Below are 13,681 nucleotides of genomic sequence, written 5' to 3'. Positions count from 1 at the left end.
TTCAGAGAGCTTTTTCTACTCGCATTCCCTGGGCAGAGCTTGGACTTACATGTTATTCTTTGGTTTTACAGCTTCTTTGTTCAGTTTGTTTACTTTAGCCTTTATTTTATTTTACTGCTCAACCTTTAAAAATATATTTCGTTTCATTTTATTTTTCAGACACCTCTTATTGAACCTCACATCCCACATCGTTCTACTAAAACCATTACACAGGTAATAGGACATAGGTGTGCTGTAGAGCCAGGCCACTAGACAAATGGAAATAACTCTTACTTCCAACAGTGTGATGCGTATCAACTGAAGTGGTGCTTTCTGTTAGATATGATAAATCTGTGAGACTTAAAGTCCTGAATGTATGCTACATCGTTCTGCAAAAGTAAGCATCTGTGCAAGGGCTTTTAATTTAGGGGAAAGAGAACTTGCGCTTTGCTTTGCAGAAGACACTGTACAGATTGCAGAATGTTTAAAATCTGTGTGTCTTGATCCCTTTTTTTTCTCCATGATCACCAAGGTTCCTTCAGAAAAGATCCTTAGAGCTGGGAAGATTTTGCGGAACACAATTCTGTCCCGAGCCCCTCACATGATAAGAGATCGTAAATACCATCTGAAGACTTACAGGTGTGTGAGCTGGTTGTACAGAGGTCTCTGAATTTTTATTCCTGCCATCCTCTGATTTGTGATTTATGCCTTACCATACTTGCAGGTCTCAAAAGGTCTGAAATTATGCTGTGATTCTATTTGAGTCTGGATGTTATGCAGTCTTTAATAGGCCTAGTAAATCTTTTCTGAAGTAATTCGACTGGAAATAGAGTCCATGATTGTGAACAGAGCATTCACATACATAAACTCTTCCAGAGTTAATAGCGTAGTTAGCTGGAGTATTCTGTGCAATATCAAGTTAAAATGTAGATTCTGTTCTCTTCTTATATCAGTAAGAGATAATAGGAAAGTTCATTAATCTATTATGTTATTGTATGGGTTGCTGCAGCGATGTTGCTCAGTGTGGATTTCTGAAAATTCACCTTGTGAGCAACATTCCTTGTATAGATTTTCTGCTCTATTTAATATGATTTTTTTCAGTGTATTGCCAGGCTTTCTTGTCTTCCTGCTGGTGGCAGCACTGTATTGCTGAAGTGGGATAACAATTGGTCTTGCAGAATAGGAATCCTCAAGGAGTCAGGCTGTATCTACTGTTGGCTTAAGAAACAATCAATTTGTTTTAGTGTCTAATGTTTAAGTCAAGTACCTAATGCATTATTGAGAATATATTTAAATAAAAATTGCTTTAAAATCTCCAACTATGTCTTTTCCTAAATAGTAAATCAGTATGTTGCTGATCCACTTTTGAGATAAGTGCATTGATTTTCCATATTTCAGCCCAAAATATGATGCAAGGTATTTGGCTCTCGTGAGCTGATTTGAGAATATATCACAATATGACATTGCTCATTGTTCTAGAAGAACAAAAGATCATGTATGGCAAATGAAAACCAATGCTGGTCTGGACAATTGTACCTGCAGTTTTTATCTTGTCAGTAACTGGGAAAAACTCATATTGTTCTATCCTTGAGGTTTTAAAATTTGGAATGCTAAAATGTCAGTTGCACCCAGGTGACAGGAAGTTTTGTTACCAAAACGGGATTTTAATTGAAAGAGCATTATTCAAGCTAATTTTCAGTAATTTCAGTATTGTGTATTTCCTTGGTCTCTGGAAGTGATGCATGAAGAGTGGAGCCACAAGAACCTGTCTGTAAGGACTAACCAGCTTCCCCTCTGTTCTGCGTGTGATCAGTTATAGATTTGTAAGTTTTTGATCACATTGCTTATTTGCTTCTGTTCTCCTGAGCTAGGGCATGTTGTGATAAAGAGTTTTACCTAGTGACCATGTGGCTTCTTGGTTTTTTCCTTCTCTTTGGGTACTCTCCAGAGCTTAAGGCCTGCTGTTGTCTGCCTCTGGGTCAGCCGAGCTGTGAGGTGACCAACCCTAACATGAGAAAGCCTCCGAAACACTGTAGACCTGCAAACCAGTGCTCCCAGATACAGTGTGGCTAGAGTTTGGTTACAAAGAGAGGAACACCTTCATAACTCTCAGTTTGCCTCTGGAGGCTGTTCTCATTGGCTAAGCTTTTACAGTGTCAGATTGTTGTTTTCATGCAGAATTCTGAAAAGCGTAAGGCTTTGCTATCCCACAGTGTACAGAGGTTTTGTTTGAAATCTGGGTTGGAAGTTGGTGCAGTGGTGCAGCAGGGTTTGTCCCAGGTGGCACAGGCTCACTGTGATCCTCTGAACTTCGCACTTCCCAAAACACTTGTCCTGCTGAGGTGATCCTCTCAAGACTGTACACCTTTACTGGTACTTCAAGCATGTATGCATAGATGATGACATTGTGTTTTCTGTAGGGAGATTTGACTAAGGGTATACGGAGTTTAAGGTATCACGGCTCTTGGCAAACACTGTGTGTGAACTCTCTTGGCTAGCTCTCTTTTCGTTTCTATTTGTCCTTCAGGCAATGCTGTGTGGGGACAGAACTAGTTGACTGGATGATGCAGCAAAGTCCTTGTGTCCATTTACGAACCCAGGCTGTTGGCATGTGGCAGGTATTGCTGGAAGAAGGTGTTCTGAACCATGGTAAGAAAATCAGTATCTTCACTAAAACATGGGCAATGTGTGACATCAGTGCCTCTGTAGATCTCTTTCATGAAAGAGAAAAGAATCATGACCCCAAAAGAAATGATGTAGAGCAGCCTTTTCATCCATAAGTGCAAGTGCAGAGACAGTATTACACGAGTCTTGCTACCAGTACACCTTTTTAACTTATGAGAATAATGAAATGTAAGTGAACAGTTTATAATGATAATTCTGATTATACTTTAATTATATTAGCTTGTGCTTATATTGCAAGAGATGGATTTCACTCAGGCCAAACTCAAGAGATGTACTACCACACACAAAACTGATCTTCATTGAAGATTTGCAACATTGGAAGTGAATGTGAGCATTTGTACTTGCTCGGATCCGTGATTTTGGAATGATTTTCAATGTTTTTGGAATGGTTCCCAATTTCAACACTTCAAATACTCCAGTGCAGAGACCTGGGATTTCTAGTTTTCTAACTGTACTTTACATTGACTTTCAGTTTACATTTGGCAGGATTTATTTGGTAACAGGATATTATAGCCCTCAAAAGGATAGCTTTCTGAAGTAATATTCATACTTGAAGCTTTGTATGCGCAGTTTTATTAAATTCAGAAGAGCAGCTATGTTACAGTACACTTCGATTTATCCTCTGTTATGCTTCCCATATCCCACGGAGAAGTTTCCACACTGAGAAGACAGTTTCCCCACTTTCCTTACTGTAAGGGCTGTAGCTTTAATTCCTGCCAAATACTCCCTGGAACATCCAGGGGCAAGCTGCTGCAAGCTGCATCACAGTATCCACTGATACACTCTGATGTGCTTGGAAGACCAAGGATTTGTCCATCAGTATAACATAGCCTTTCTTTAGAATTCTTCTCTTGATAGTCTTCCCAGCAAGTTCTTCCACCAAAACAGATGTCAGTGAACTTGCCCCTGCGATTAGATCTTGATGATGTATATTTCTGGTACATCGGGAGTTTAGATGCTTTTGTTACCTTTTAACCCTGTCTGAAACATGCAGGGAGAGGTCTTCATGCTATAGGACACCGCTTAGAAATTCATGATGTAACTGTCCCCCAGGATAAATTGTTTGCTTAGATGGAATGGTTTGAAACAATAAGCACAAAACTGGATCTGATAAGAAAAAAATCACACACATGCACACACAGAGTTGTGTATCCACACCCGTGATACAGATATATAGAAACCTTTTGGAGAGTATTTGTAGTACACAATTTAAAAGTGTACCCTTCAAGCTACATAATTTGGACATATGTGAGAAGTGAAAGTGTTTCATACTCTTGCAGTTTCTCTGTAGTTTTCTTTCCCTTCTTAACTCGAAGATCTGTAACATATACGATGCTCCATAGATTTCTACAAAGTTAGTTTTCATGAGGAGAGCTTAGTGTTTGATATATTATGTTGTTTCAGTGGATCAGGAGCACCACTTCCAAGACAAGTATTTATTTTACCGATTTTTGGATGATGAGCATGAAGATGCGCCTTTGCCAACTGAGGAAGAGAAAAAGGAGTGTGATGAGGAGCTACAGGACACTATGCTGCTTCTGTCTCAGATTGGGCCAGATGCTCATATGAGGATGATTCTCAGAAAACCGTAAGGAGACTAAGGAATTAATATTATACATGCGCTTTCCTTGTAAAACAAGAGAAATCTACATTTATTAACAGGCGTCCTTTGGCCAGTTATTTCACTTCAGTGGCAGTTTGTTCACCTCTGAAGTTTTTAAGTCCATATTAAGTAATTTCCAGTCCTTATTAATGCTTATAAGTTGAACTGTATATTGAGAATAATCATGAAAGGCCATCAATGCCATTATACTCACCTTGAAGAAAATGCTGCACTATGAGCTTTTATGTTATTTCTGAGTCTCCCCAAAAGTAAGTTGCAGGTAATAGAAGAGTCCTGCTCCATTAGCACTGCCTGTGTAGACATGCCTTCAATTAACTATGCTCCTTTCAGTTACTGTGAGTGGTAGGATGGCAGCGTAGCAGGTAGCTTTCAATTACAGTTGTCAGTGGCAGCCATTAATTAGATTCATCCTTGGTAGAACTTTATTGAATTAAGACAGGTTGGACTTGGCCTGTTGTAGTTTGCTGGCAAGGTGTGCAGTGTGGCTCTGTGGGTTTATTTATTCATTCTTACTGTTATAAAATAAATACATTAAAAGAAAAAAAATGCTTTCTGCTCCTAGGCTGCGTAGGATGCCAGCCTAACCTTTTCATAGGTTCATGTCCTGATCATGTCCTCTCATAGGCTGGCTAACCATTCTTTCTGCTGTACATTCTGGTCATACTGAAAACTGTGCTAAAGGCCTTTTTTACAGGCAACTTTATAGTGACTTCAAAGCAATCGGTATAAACTCTGTTTGTCCCTTTGGTTTGGTTGTTGAAGGCAACATCTTCATTATGCGGGTAGCATTTAGAGGTCACTGAAGACATACTTTACTGCTGATTAAGCACACTAAGAATGATTAATTACTTAAGCTCATCTTCACCGAAGACTTACTTTTAAGGGTCAGTTCAAGAAAGATAAGTACAAAAAGCTTCTTTGAGGCCAGTGGTAAAGTTTGTCTTTGCCATGGGATAGGATTGAGCGCTGCCTAAAGTGTGAGAACATTTTTTATACTAAAAATATTTTGAATCCACTTAACACAATTTCTTGCCCTTTTCTGTTTCCACTTTTATGCTTTCCGTGTTCCATTCTTGTCCCTGTGTTGTCTGTTTAGATCATAAGCGCATTTGGATGGCACTTTTCCAAAAACTCTCTACAGTGACAATGCTAAAAGCTTTGAATGTCAAAAATTGCCATCAGATACTTGTGCTTATAAAAATAAGTTACACTGCTATGCAACAATAGTTTTAAAAGTATAAATCCTGTTTCCTCTGTTTATTAGAGGTCTGGTCAAACACAACCAAAAGAGCACTCATTCTGTGTCGCACAAAATACATAGACAAACCAGACTGGGAGCATGGTGCTTCCATAAACACTTATGGTGTCAGGGAAGTGTGGTGTTTTCATAAAGGTGTCCTGTGCATTCTCCACTGAGGAGTGAAAGAGGGCACTTGGACCCTAATGACCGGTGCCTGTCTGAGTAGGCAGACACCGGTCATTAGGAAACTGTGAGCAGTGCTATGTATGCTGTGACCCTTTACCTCTGCACTACCTCCTTTGTTTCAGGCTGACTGAGCAGGTTGCCTCTTGGAGAATTGCCTCCTTAGGTTATCATGGGTTTTGGCTCCCTGCTACACTTGCTTTCCGTCATGACTTTCAGAGCAGCTGTTCAGAGCAGCTGTTCAGAGCAGGATCAATGTTGATTATCAGCCACAATGCTTGCAGAGAGCTGAAAGGCTGGAATGGTGTGTGGAAAGTACTGTTCTCCCCTCTTGTCGTCACTTGCACAGCATCATCTGAAAGAATATTCATAGGAGATTTTTCATGCAATATAGTGGAGGGGAAGGAGGTTTTCTCAAGACTGACAGCCATCTGACATCTTTCCCCATCCCTGTCCCTGAAAGTGCTTATTTTTGCTGCCCTTTGCTCATGGGAGCAAGCTTGTACTGCCAGGCACTATATTAACTACTGTTCTAGTATTCAGTTTATATGTGTTATAGAATCATAGAATCATAGAATAGTTAGGGTTGGAAAGGACCTCAAGATCATCTCGTTCCAATCCCCCTGCCATGGGCAGGGACACCTCACACTAAACCATGTCACCCAAGGCTCTGTCCAACCTGGCCTTGAACACCGCCAGGGATAGAGCATTCATCCTCAGGCAACCCATTCCAGTGCCTCACCACCCTTACAGTAAAGAATTTCTTCCTTATATCCAATCTAAACTTCCCATGTTTAAGTTTGAACCCGTTACCCCTTGTCCTATCACTACAATCCCTAATGAATAGGGATTCTCTTCTCTTCTCCAGGCTGAACAGCCCCAACTTCCTCAGCCTGTCTTCATACGGGAGGTGCTCCAGACCCTGATCATCCTCGTGGACCTCCTCTGGACTTGTTCCAGCAGTTCCATGTCCTTTTTATGTTGAGGACACCAGAACTGCACACAACACTCCAAGTGAGGTCTCACGAGAGTAGAGTAGAGGGGCAGGATCACCTCCTTCAACCTGCTGGTCATGCTCCTTTTGATGCAGCCCAGGATACGGTTGGCTTTCTGGGCTGTGAGCACACACCGCAGCCGGCTCATGCTCATTTTCTCATTGGCCAACACCCCCAAGTCCTTCTCCACAGGGCTGCTCTGAATCTTTTCTCTGCCCAACCTGTAGCTATGCCTGGGATTGCTCCGACTCAGGTGTAGGACCTTGCATTTGTCATGGTTGAACTTCATAAGGTTGGCATCAGCCCACCTCACAAGTGTGTCAAGGTCCCTCTGAATGGCATTCCTTCCCTCCAGTGTATCAACCGAACCACACAGCTTGGTGTCATCAGCAGACTTGCTGAGGGCACTCTCAATCCCACTGTCCAAAGTTATGTATTTTGTTATGAATTCTGTTAGTTGAAAATCCACCCTGGGCTAAGCTGTATCAAAACTGTTATAATCTCCATGGATTGTCAGAGTCCTGCTAGTTTTGACCCGACACTGTTAAAGCTGCCAAAAGTTCATGGAATTGTCAGGGCTTCAGCTGACCTGAGCAGGACCCACGATTTTCAAACCAACACAGCTGCATTTTATAATAGTTGCCATTTCCAGAGAGGTTGCAGAACTCAGATAATTACCCTGAAAGAAATAAGACAATATTCTTTGATGAGAAGATTACTTTGTGAATTTGATTGTATAATGAAGCTGTTGCTTTGAAAGGTACTTTCTATTGTTCAAAATCTGAAAATCTCTAGCAAAAAGTGTCACTTGTTTTGACAGCCGACTTAAAAAATTCTCTGTTTATTACATTAACTGCAGCATTTTAACTGTCAAACTGTGAAAGAATGTTCTATAGTTTAAAAAACAGAATAGAGCTCAGGGAAATTTTTGGCAGGCTCTTGTTGCTATTGGGTGTCTTTTTTTTTTCTTTGGAAACACATACACTGAATGTGAAAATAGCGTTTTTGTGAAGTAGCAAACACAGCTCTCTGCTCCTTATAATGGCTGGAGCACAGGTGCATACCTTGAGCAAGTCCCTGGAAAAAATGTTGTGGAACTATCAAAGTTCTTCCATACAAGCTTTTCAGTCCTTCAGTATGAAAATTCATCCTGAAGACTTTTTTTCTAGCTATTTTTGTTTGATTGTAATGGTGTTCAGATACAGCTAACTTGATGGTAAATCCTAATTAAACAGGATGCTATAATACAAAGCTAAACACAATAGTAGCAGGAGTGATTAAAGGGAGAATGATATGCCGCAGACAGCAGTATTTAACTCAGATGATGTTATGGGTTATATTCTTTTTCTATAGTCTAGGTTACAGTAAGTTAGCAATATGACTGAAATAATAAATCTGTGTTATATATTCTTGGTGACTTCACTCAGCAGGTATTTTTTCTCAGTAGGAAGAGTGATTTGACGTGTGATCAGTAATCAGATTTTAGTGTCACTTGCAGAAGTAAGCTTGACAGGATGCTAGGGAGAGGAAGTAAAAACATATCTAAACATAGTAAACAGCTCAAAATATGTATGTAATAAAATAGCAATTTAATTATTGCTAAGAATCTATCACTTCTTGAAGGTCGTCTAAAAATTAAGCAAGATAGATTTATTCTCTTGTTTTTAAAATTTTTTATTTAGATGTTTCCATGCAGCTGTAAGTAGTAAGAACCACATTGGATTTATTCATAAAGACTGTACTAAGTTCCATAGTCCTTGGTGGAGTTTCCTGCCAATGGAATTTGATGAACCAAGTGTTACTCATAGGACAGGAAACATAGATTATCTTTCCATATATGAGTTCACTAACATTTATGGGTACTATATGTGGTAAATGGTATTTCTGGAGTTAATCAAGGAGCACTGATGCAATTGCAAAGCACATAACTTGCTTCTGTGCTAGAGTAAGTGTACATTCACACTCAGACACAGGTAGTGGCTAAAATTATTAATGTCTATTATATATTCTTTATGGTGTTTGAAAACAAAATTTGCACTCTGGAAATGCATGCTTATTTGATGCATAATCACAGTGTTATGGGGTCTCTGATCTTTTCCCTTGTTCTTACTATCTGGGAATTTTCTGGTTAGCTGTATAATAAAATTAATCAATGATATTGCTTGTACATATATGGTTTATTGCTGGCAAAGTACTATGTTATTGTCAACATCCTAGTCGCAGAGAAGCTCAGTGTCTCTGACCTTGATAAATTCTCCAAACACTGAACAGTTTTTATTGATCACTTAATATCACCTGAGTTCTCCTGTCCATTAATGTGTAGCCTTGTTCTCTACCTATTCCATTTATTATCCTGTCTGTAACTGGCTATTGCTATTAGAATGTGTCCCCTGCAGAAACTAGGTCTTTACACAGCAGGATCCTACAAATCAACATCAGTGGGGCACCACACACGTTTTACAGAAGCAGTGATGCCTAATATCTCTCCACGTGACATCTGCAGGAGCAAAAGTAAAGACTGGGTACATCCACTATAGATTGTCAGTTCTCCCAATGTGCTAACACAGGAGGCAAATGGACATATTGAAAGAAGAGTGTACCCTTTTGTCATGATAGAGATCTGATGTAGTAAGACATCACCCTTTTATGTTTTAATTTAATATAGAAATTTGTTAATTTGTTACACTATGTTTTACGTTTCTAAGACATCTGGTTTTGCAAGCATGTAATAAAATTAAAGTTCTTATTTCCTAGGGGGAGTATTTTTTTAAATCCTTACCTTGTGTTTCTTTAATCTTCAGTGAAAGGTAGCTAGTACTGGCTTAGCTTTTTTTCTGTATGTAATTAAGCTGCTATTGCCCCACATAAATCACCAGGAGTGGCAGCCTTATCATTTCAAGCCGGATTTAGAAATAGTAAAGAGTATTTTGAGTCACTAGAGGGCATAGCAGTACCAAACCAATTTCTGTTTCTCCTTTAGCAGTTTATTTCATTCTGTATGAGAAAAGAATAATCCAATGCCTAAACTGGTCTTTAAACTGGGTAATAACCGCTGCACATGATTGGTAAGTGATGAACAGATGGAGAACATGGCTTGCTTAGCAAAGAAAATGTCAGTTGTCCTTAATGTTTTCTATGACTTCATCAGTACTTTTTTCATCCAAAAGAAGTCTCCAACAAACTTCTTTTGTAAAAAGGTTCAATATAACTCTGAAGTCAGATGATTCCTGGGTATTCTTTCTACCTCACACATGATTTTGACAGACTCTTGAATCAAGACATGATTAGACAGAAAGCCTGTAGAGCACTATATTTCTTTATATTACTTTCCTGATCCTGTAGATGTTAGACTCTCCTGTAATGTTGGCATTTCAGGAGGAAAACTTCTGTCAGAAAGGTTAGTTGTAATGTTTCTTTTAGGGCTGTCCAAAGACTTAACTCTTTTGACTCTACACATTGGAAATAATGGGTTTTGGAACTGGACACTATCCTGTTCTTAATGTGAGCATGTAAACTTTCTCCTTTGAAACTCCTGCCCCTGGACTGACTTCTTTTATGCTGTTTTCTCACATCTTAAGTTTAACCTCTCTCCATTCTTGTGACTAGTTTGCTCCTTTCTTCTGTTCTTGGACTTGAATTACTTACATTCTGCTTTTCACAAACTTAAAATACCACTGGCTGGTAAAAGGGAAATGTAACCCTCATTTTTAAAAAGGAAAAAAAGGAAAACCCAGGAAACTGCAGGCCAGTCAGTCTTACCTCTGTGCCTGGCAGTATCATGGGGAAGATCATTCTGGAAACTGTGCTAAGGCACGTGGAAAATAATGGGTGACAGCATGGCTTCACTAAGGGCAAATCGTGCCTGACTAATATGGGGCCTTCTGTGATGGAAACACTGCCTTGGTGGATAAGGGAAGAGCAATATATGTCATCTAGCTGGACTTGTGCAAAACTGGAAGAGGGTAGATTTAGATTAGATCTAAGGAAGAAATTCTACCCTGTGAGGGTGGTGAGGAGCTGGCACAGGTTTCTCAGAGAAGCTGTAGCTGCCCCATTGCTGGCAGCATTCAAGGCCAGGTTGGACGGGGATTTAAGCAACCTGGCATAATGGAAGTTGTCCCTGCCCATGGCAGGGGAGTTGGAACCAGATGATCTTTGAGGTCCCTTCCAACCCAAACCATTCTGTGACTTTCTGAAAACATTGTTTGTAAGGATTTATCCCTATAAAAGTAACAGGAGGTAATTCTTTAAAGGATTTTTTTATGTGTGTGTATGTAACTCCAATGCAATGTCTGAAATTATATCATAGGAGAATTCATCCTTTTAGAAAATGAAATTGTACTGAAGTGGATCTTGTGCGTGGGAAAAAGATTAGGAGTTACAAGTTCCTACAACTACTTCTCATGGGTACTATTTATTAGATCCTAAAAGATCTCTGATACACTGGAGTCCTGAGGGTACTTGTATCCTTTTTTAGCAATCAGAAAAATTTCCAGTGTGTTCCAATATAGAAATGCAGTTATTTCATTGTGGCGGCCTCTTTCCGTGTGGCGCTACAGGATGATTATTCCTTCATCAATGAACGCTTTTTATTAATGGCAGCTGCTTGTATATTTCAGTGAGAGGGATTGAAACTGCTGAGTGGTTCTCACTTACCTTTGTGGCTAAACAACAGCACTCAGCATTAACTCTATAGCAGTCGTTTACTGTTGTCCAAGATGCACTGCTGCCATTTCCAATTTGTTCAGCAAACATTCACATACTCCCTTACAAGCCACTACTACTGACTGACTGCTACAACTCATTAGTGCCATATGTGAGAAATAGGGCAGGTGCCACACTTGGGAGCCCTATTGAAAGCAACAGAGTTTTATGTACCGTTTCTGATTTATCTGGCCATTTAATGTATAGAACACTTGATTTCATCAGGAAAGCTGCCTAATCAGGATCTCCCTAAGGTGGTTGCCATGGCTGCTGTTCAGTGTCATTCAGGTGGTTTCATAGCACTTCCATCCTTTGTGTGTTTCAGTCCTCCAGCCAGGACCATCCTTCAGTCCCTGTTTAGTATGGAGGTACTCTTCAATAGACAGTTTGACAGCATTTTGTGTTGTTTGTACCTCTCTCAAGCATTTATTTTAGGAATTTATTGCATTTTGCTGTTCTTTTTGTCTTCTCTCTATAGGCCTGGCCAGAGAACTGTAGATGACTTAGAATTTATATATGAAGAACTTCTTCACATTAAGGCCTTATCTCATCTTTCTACCACAGTAAGCATTCTTAAAAATGTACCTTCTCACCAACAGGAAGATTGAATTTTGATTTCTGGTGCTTTATTAGAGTTGTCATACCTATAACCCTTTCAGTTTATACTTTCCATGCAAAGTAGTTATTCCCACCTATGAGGACTATCCAAGTGCTACGCAGATATAGATTGTCTTGGATATCAGATGTAATTCTCTTCATGTGTTTATACTCAGCCCGCACCCCACTCACTCGGCACAGGTGCCTCCATCTGGGTCCATATATGGTTTAAATTGAGATTCATTCAAGCCAACCTGACACCTGGGACTGTAGCACTACTGAATTTTGGAGAAAGATGTCTAATTTCTGAACTGTAAGAACAACTTAGATGAGAGGAATTATAGGATACAGAAAGGTGCACTGTGCGGTGCTGGCTGGTTGGAGTTTGATCATTGAGTGAAAGAAGCCTCGTCAGACACCTTCTCTCTGAGTGGGCAAGAACAGTGCAGAGAACCAAGAATAAATGAAATGGAAAAAAATACCTGGAGGAAAGAACACAACTGTTCATAAAGTCTCAACATTATTAACACACTATGCAGGCAACAGAAACAAGCTAAGTAGGACTTTACTTGGTAGCAGCAAGGTATGGATGCTTTCAGGAGGAAACCAGGCAGAAAGTAAATTTCTGTTTGACAATAGCTTCTTTGGAAGCTCTTGATATTTTCAATAATTCTCAGCTAACTTGGACAGATGCAGCTAATTATGAAGCTGCATATCAGAAAGATAGCACCCATGCAAACATGTAACACCTGAGCAAATCTTTACAACAAGAATATTCATCCAAAGCTTGTACCTGAACTAAGAGGGAGCAGCCAGCCAAACTCCTTAACCATCTCTGGGATGCAGGAAAAAAGTATTTAAAGGAAAACTTTTGTAAGATCCAGAAATTGCCCTTTTCAAAACAAAAGAAACTACCCAAGTTAGACAAATAGTGAGGGGGAGTGGAGAACATTCTTGACACTACAAACAGAACCCAAACCACAAAATATTTCCAGCTCAGAAGAAATTCAGGCTCATAGGTCATAATCCACAGCAAGTAGCATACAGAACAAGTATGGTGAATGATAAAAACTGCGGAAAATACTTGGCATTTTGAAGAAGTGCAGTTGATTCCATGTTTTTAGTAAGAGTTTAGAAATGCCAGCCTATTATAGTGCAGCATGAACTAAAGCAGAGGACAGAAACCATGACTAGCTTAGAGGAAAACTTCAGAGAAGCAACGGGAAGCATTGCTCCTATGAACCAGTATATTAATGGTCAATCGACTTGAAAGCAAATTAAATGTTTATCAATTTTAAGCAAGGCATAATTCCTAAAGTAATAAGTTTCCTGGATACGCCATGAGCAAAAAGCAAAATGGATAAAACTCAAGGGTCGTTGTGATGAAGGGTCTCTTCCTGCTAGAGAAGCCTTTAAAGTTAATGTATGAATGCAAAATGGTTACATAATGCAGTGTTACAAACAAATCAAATTCTTCGCTTCTTCAAGAGGATTCGTTCACGGCAAATGACTGAAATAAGCGAGAAGATATTTAAGGACGTACATGGATAGGAACACTCTACAATATGCAGAACAGTACTGATGAGGTTCTATTTCCTGTTTTTATCAAAGCATCATTCCCTTCAGGCAGAGGTTATAAATGAGTTTGGTGAGCTAATTATTACAGAAATCACA

The 13,681-nt window shown here is 39.5% G+C and overlaps 1 protein-coding gene across 5 annotated transcripts in view; it reads left to right on the top strand.

Moving 5' to 3' along the window:
- RAPGEF4 (Rap guanine nucleotide exchange factor 4) overlaps positions 1-13,681 on the top strand; it is a 149,873-nt gene that overhangs the window by 92,596 nt on the left and 43,596 nt on the right. For 4 of the 5 annotated variants that reach the window (XM_065670352.1, XM_065670351.1, XM_065670353.1 and 1 more), the window contains 5 exons: positions 160-213; positions 512-618; positions 2,507-2,628; positions 4,069-4,252; positions 11,889-11,973. In XM_065670352.1, the coding sequence (XP_065526424.1) occupies positions 160-213; positions 512-618; positions 2,507-2,628; positions 4,069-4,252; positions 11,889-11,973 (552 nt within the window). The remainder of the gene's footprint in view (positions 1-159; positions 214-511; positions 619-2,506; positions 2,629-4,068; positions 4,253-11,888; positions 11,974-13,681) is intronic. The other variant, XM_065670355.1, reaches the window with a different exon arrangement.

The sequence above is a fragment of the Lathamus discolor genome, chromosome 3, assembly GCF_037157495.1.
Source record: "Lathamus discolor isolate bLatDis1 chromosome 3, bLatDis1.hap1, whole genome shotgun sequence".
In the NCBI taxonomy this organism is placed as follows: domain Eukaryota; kingdom Metazoa; phylum Chordata; class Aves; order Psittaciformes; family Psittacidae; genus Lathamus; species Lathamus discolor.
The sequence above is the reverse complement of the archived record's forward strand: the minus strand, read 5'-3'. Positions and strand labels throughout refer to the sequence as shown.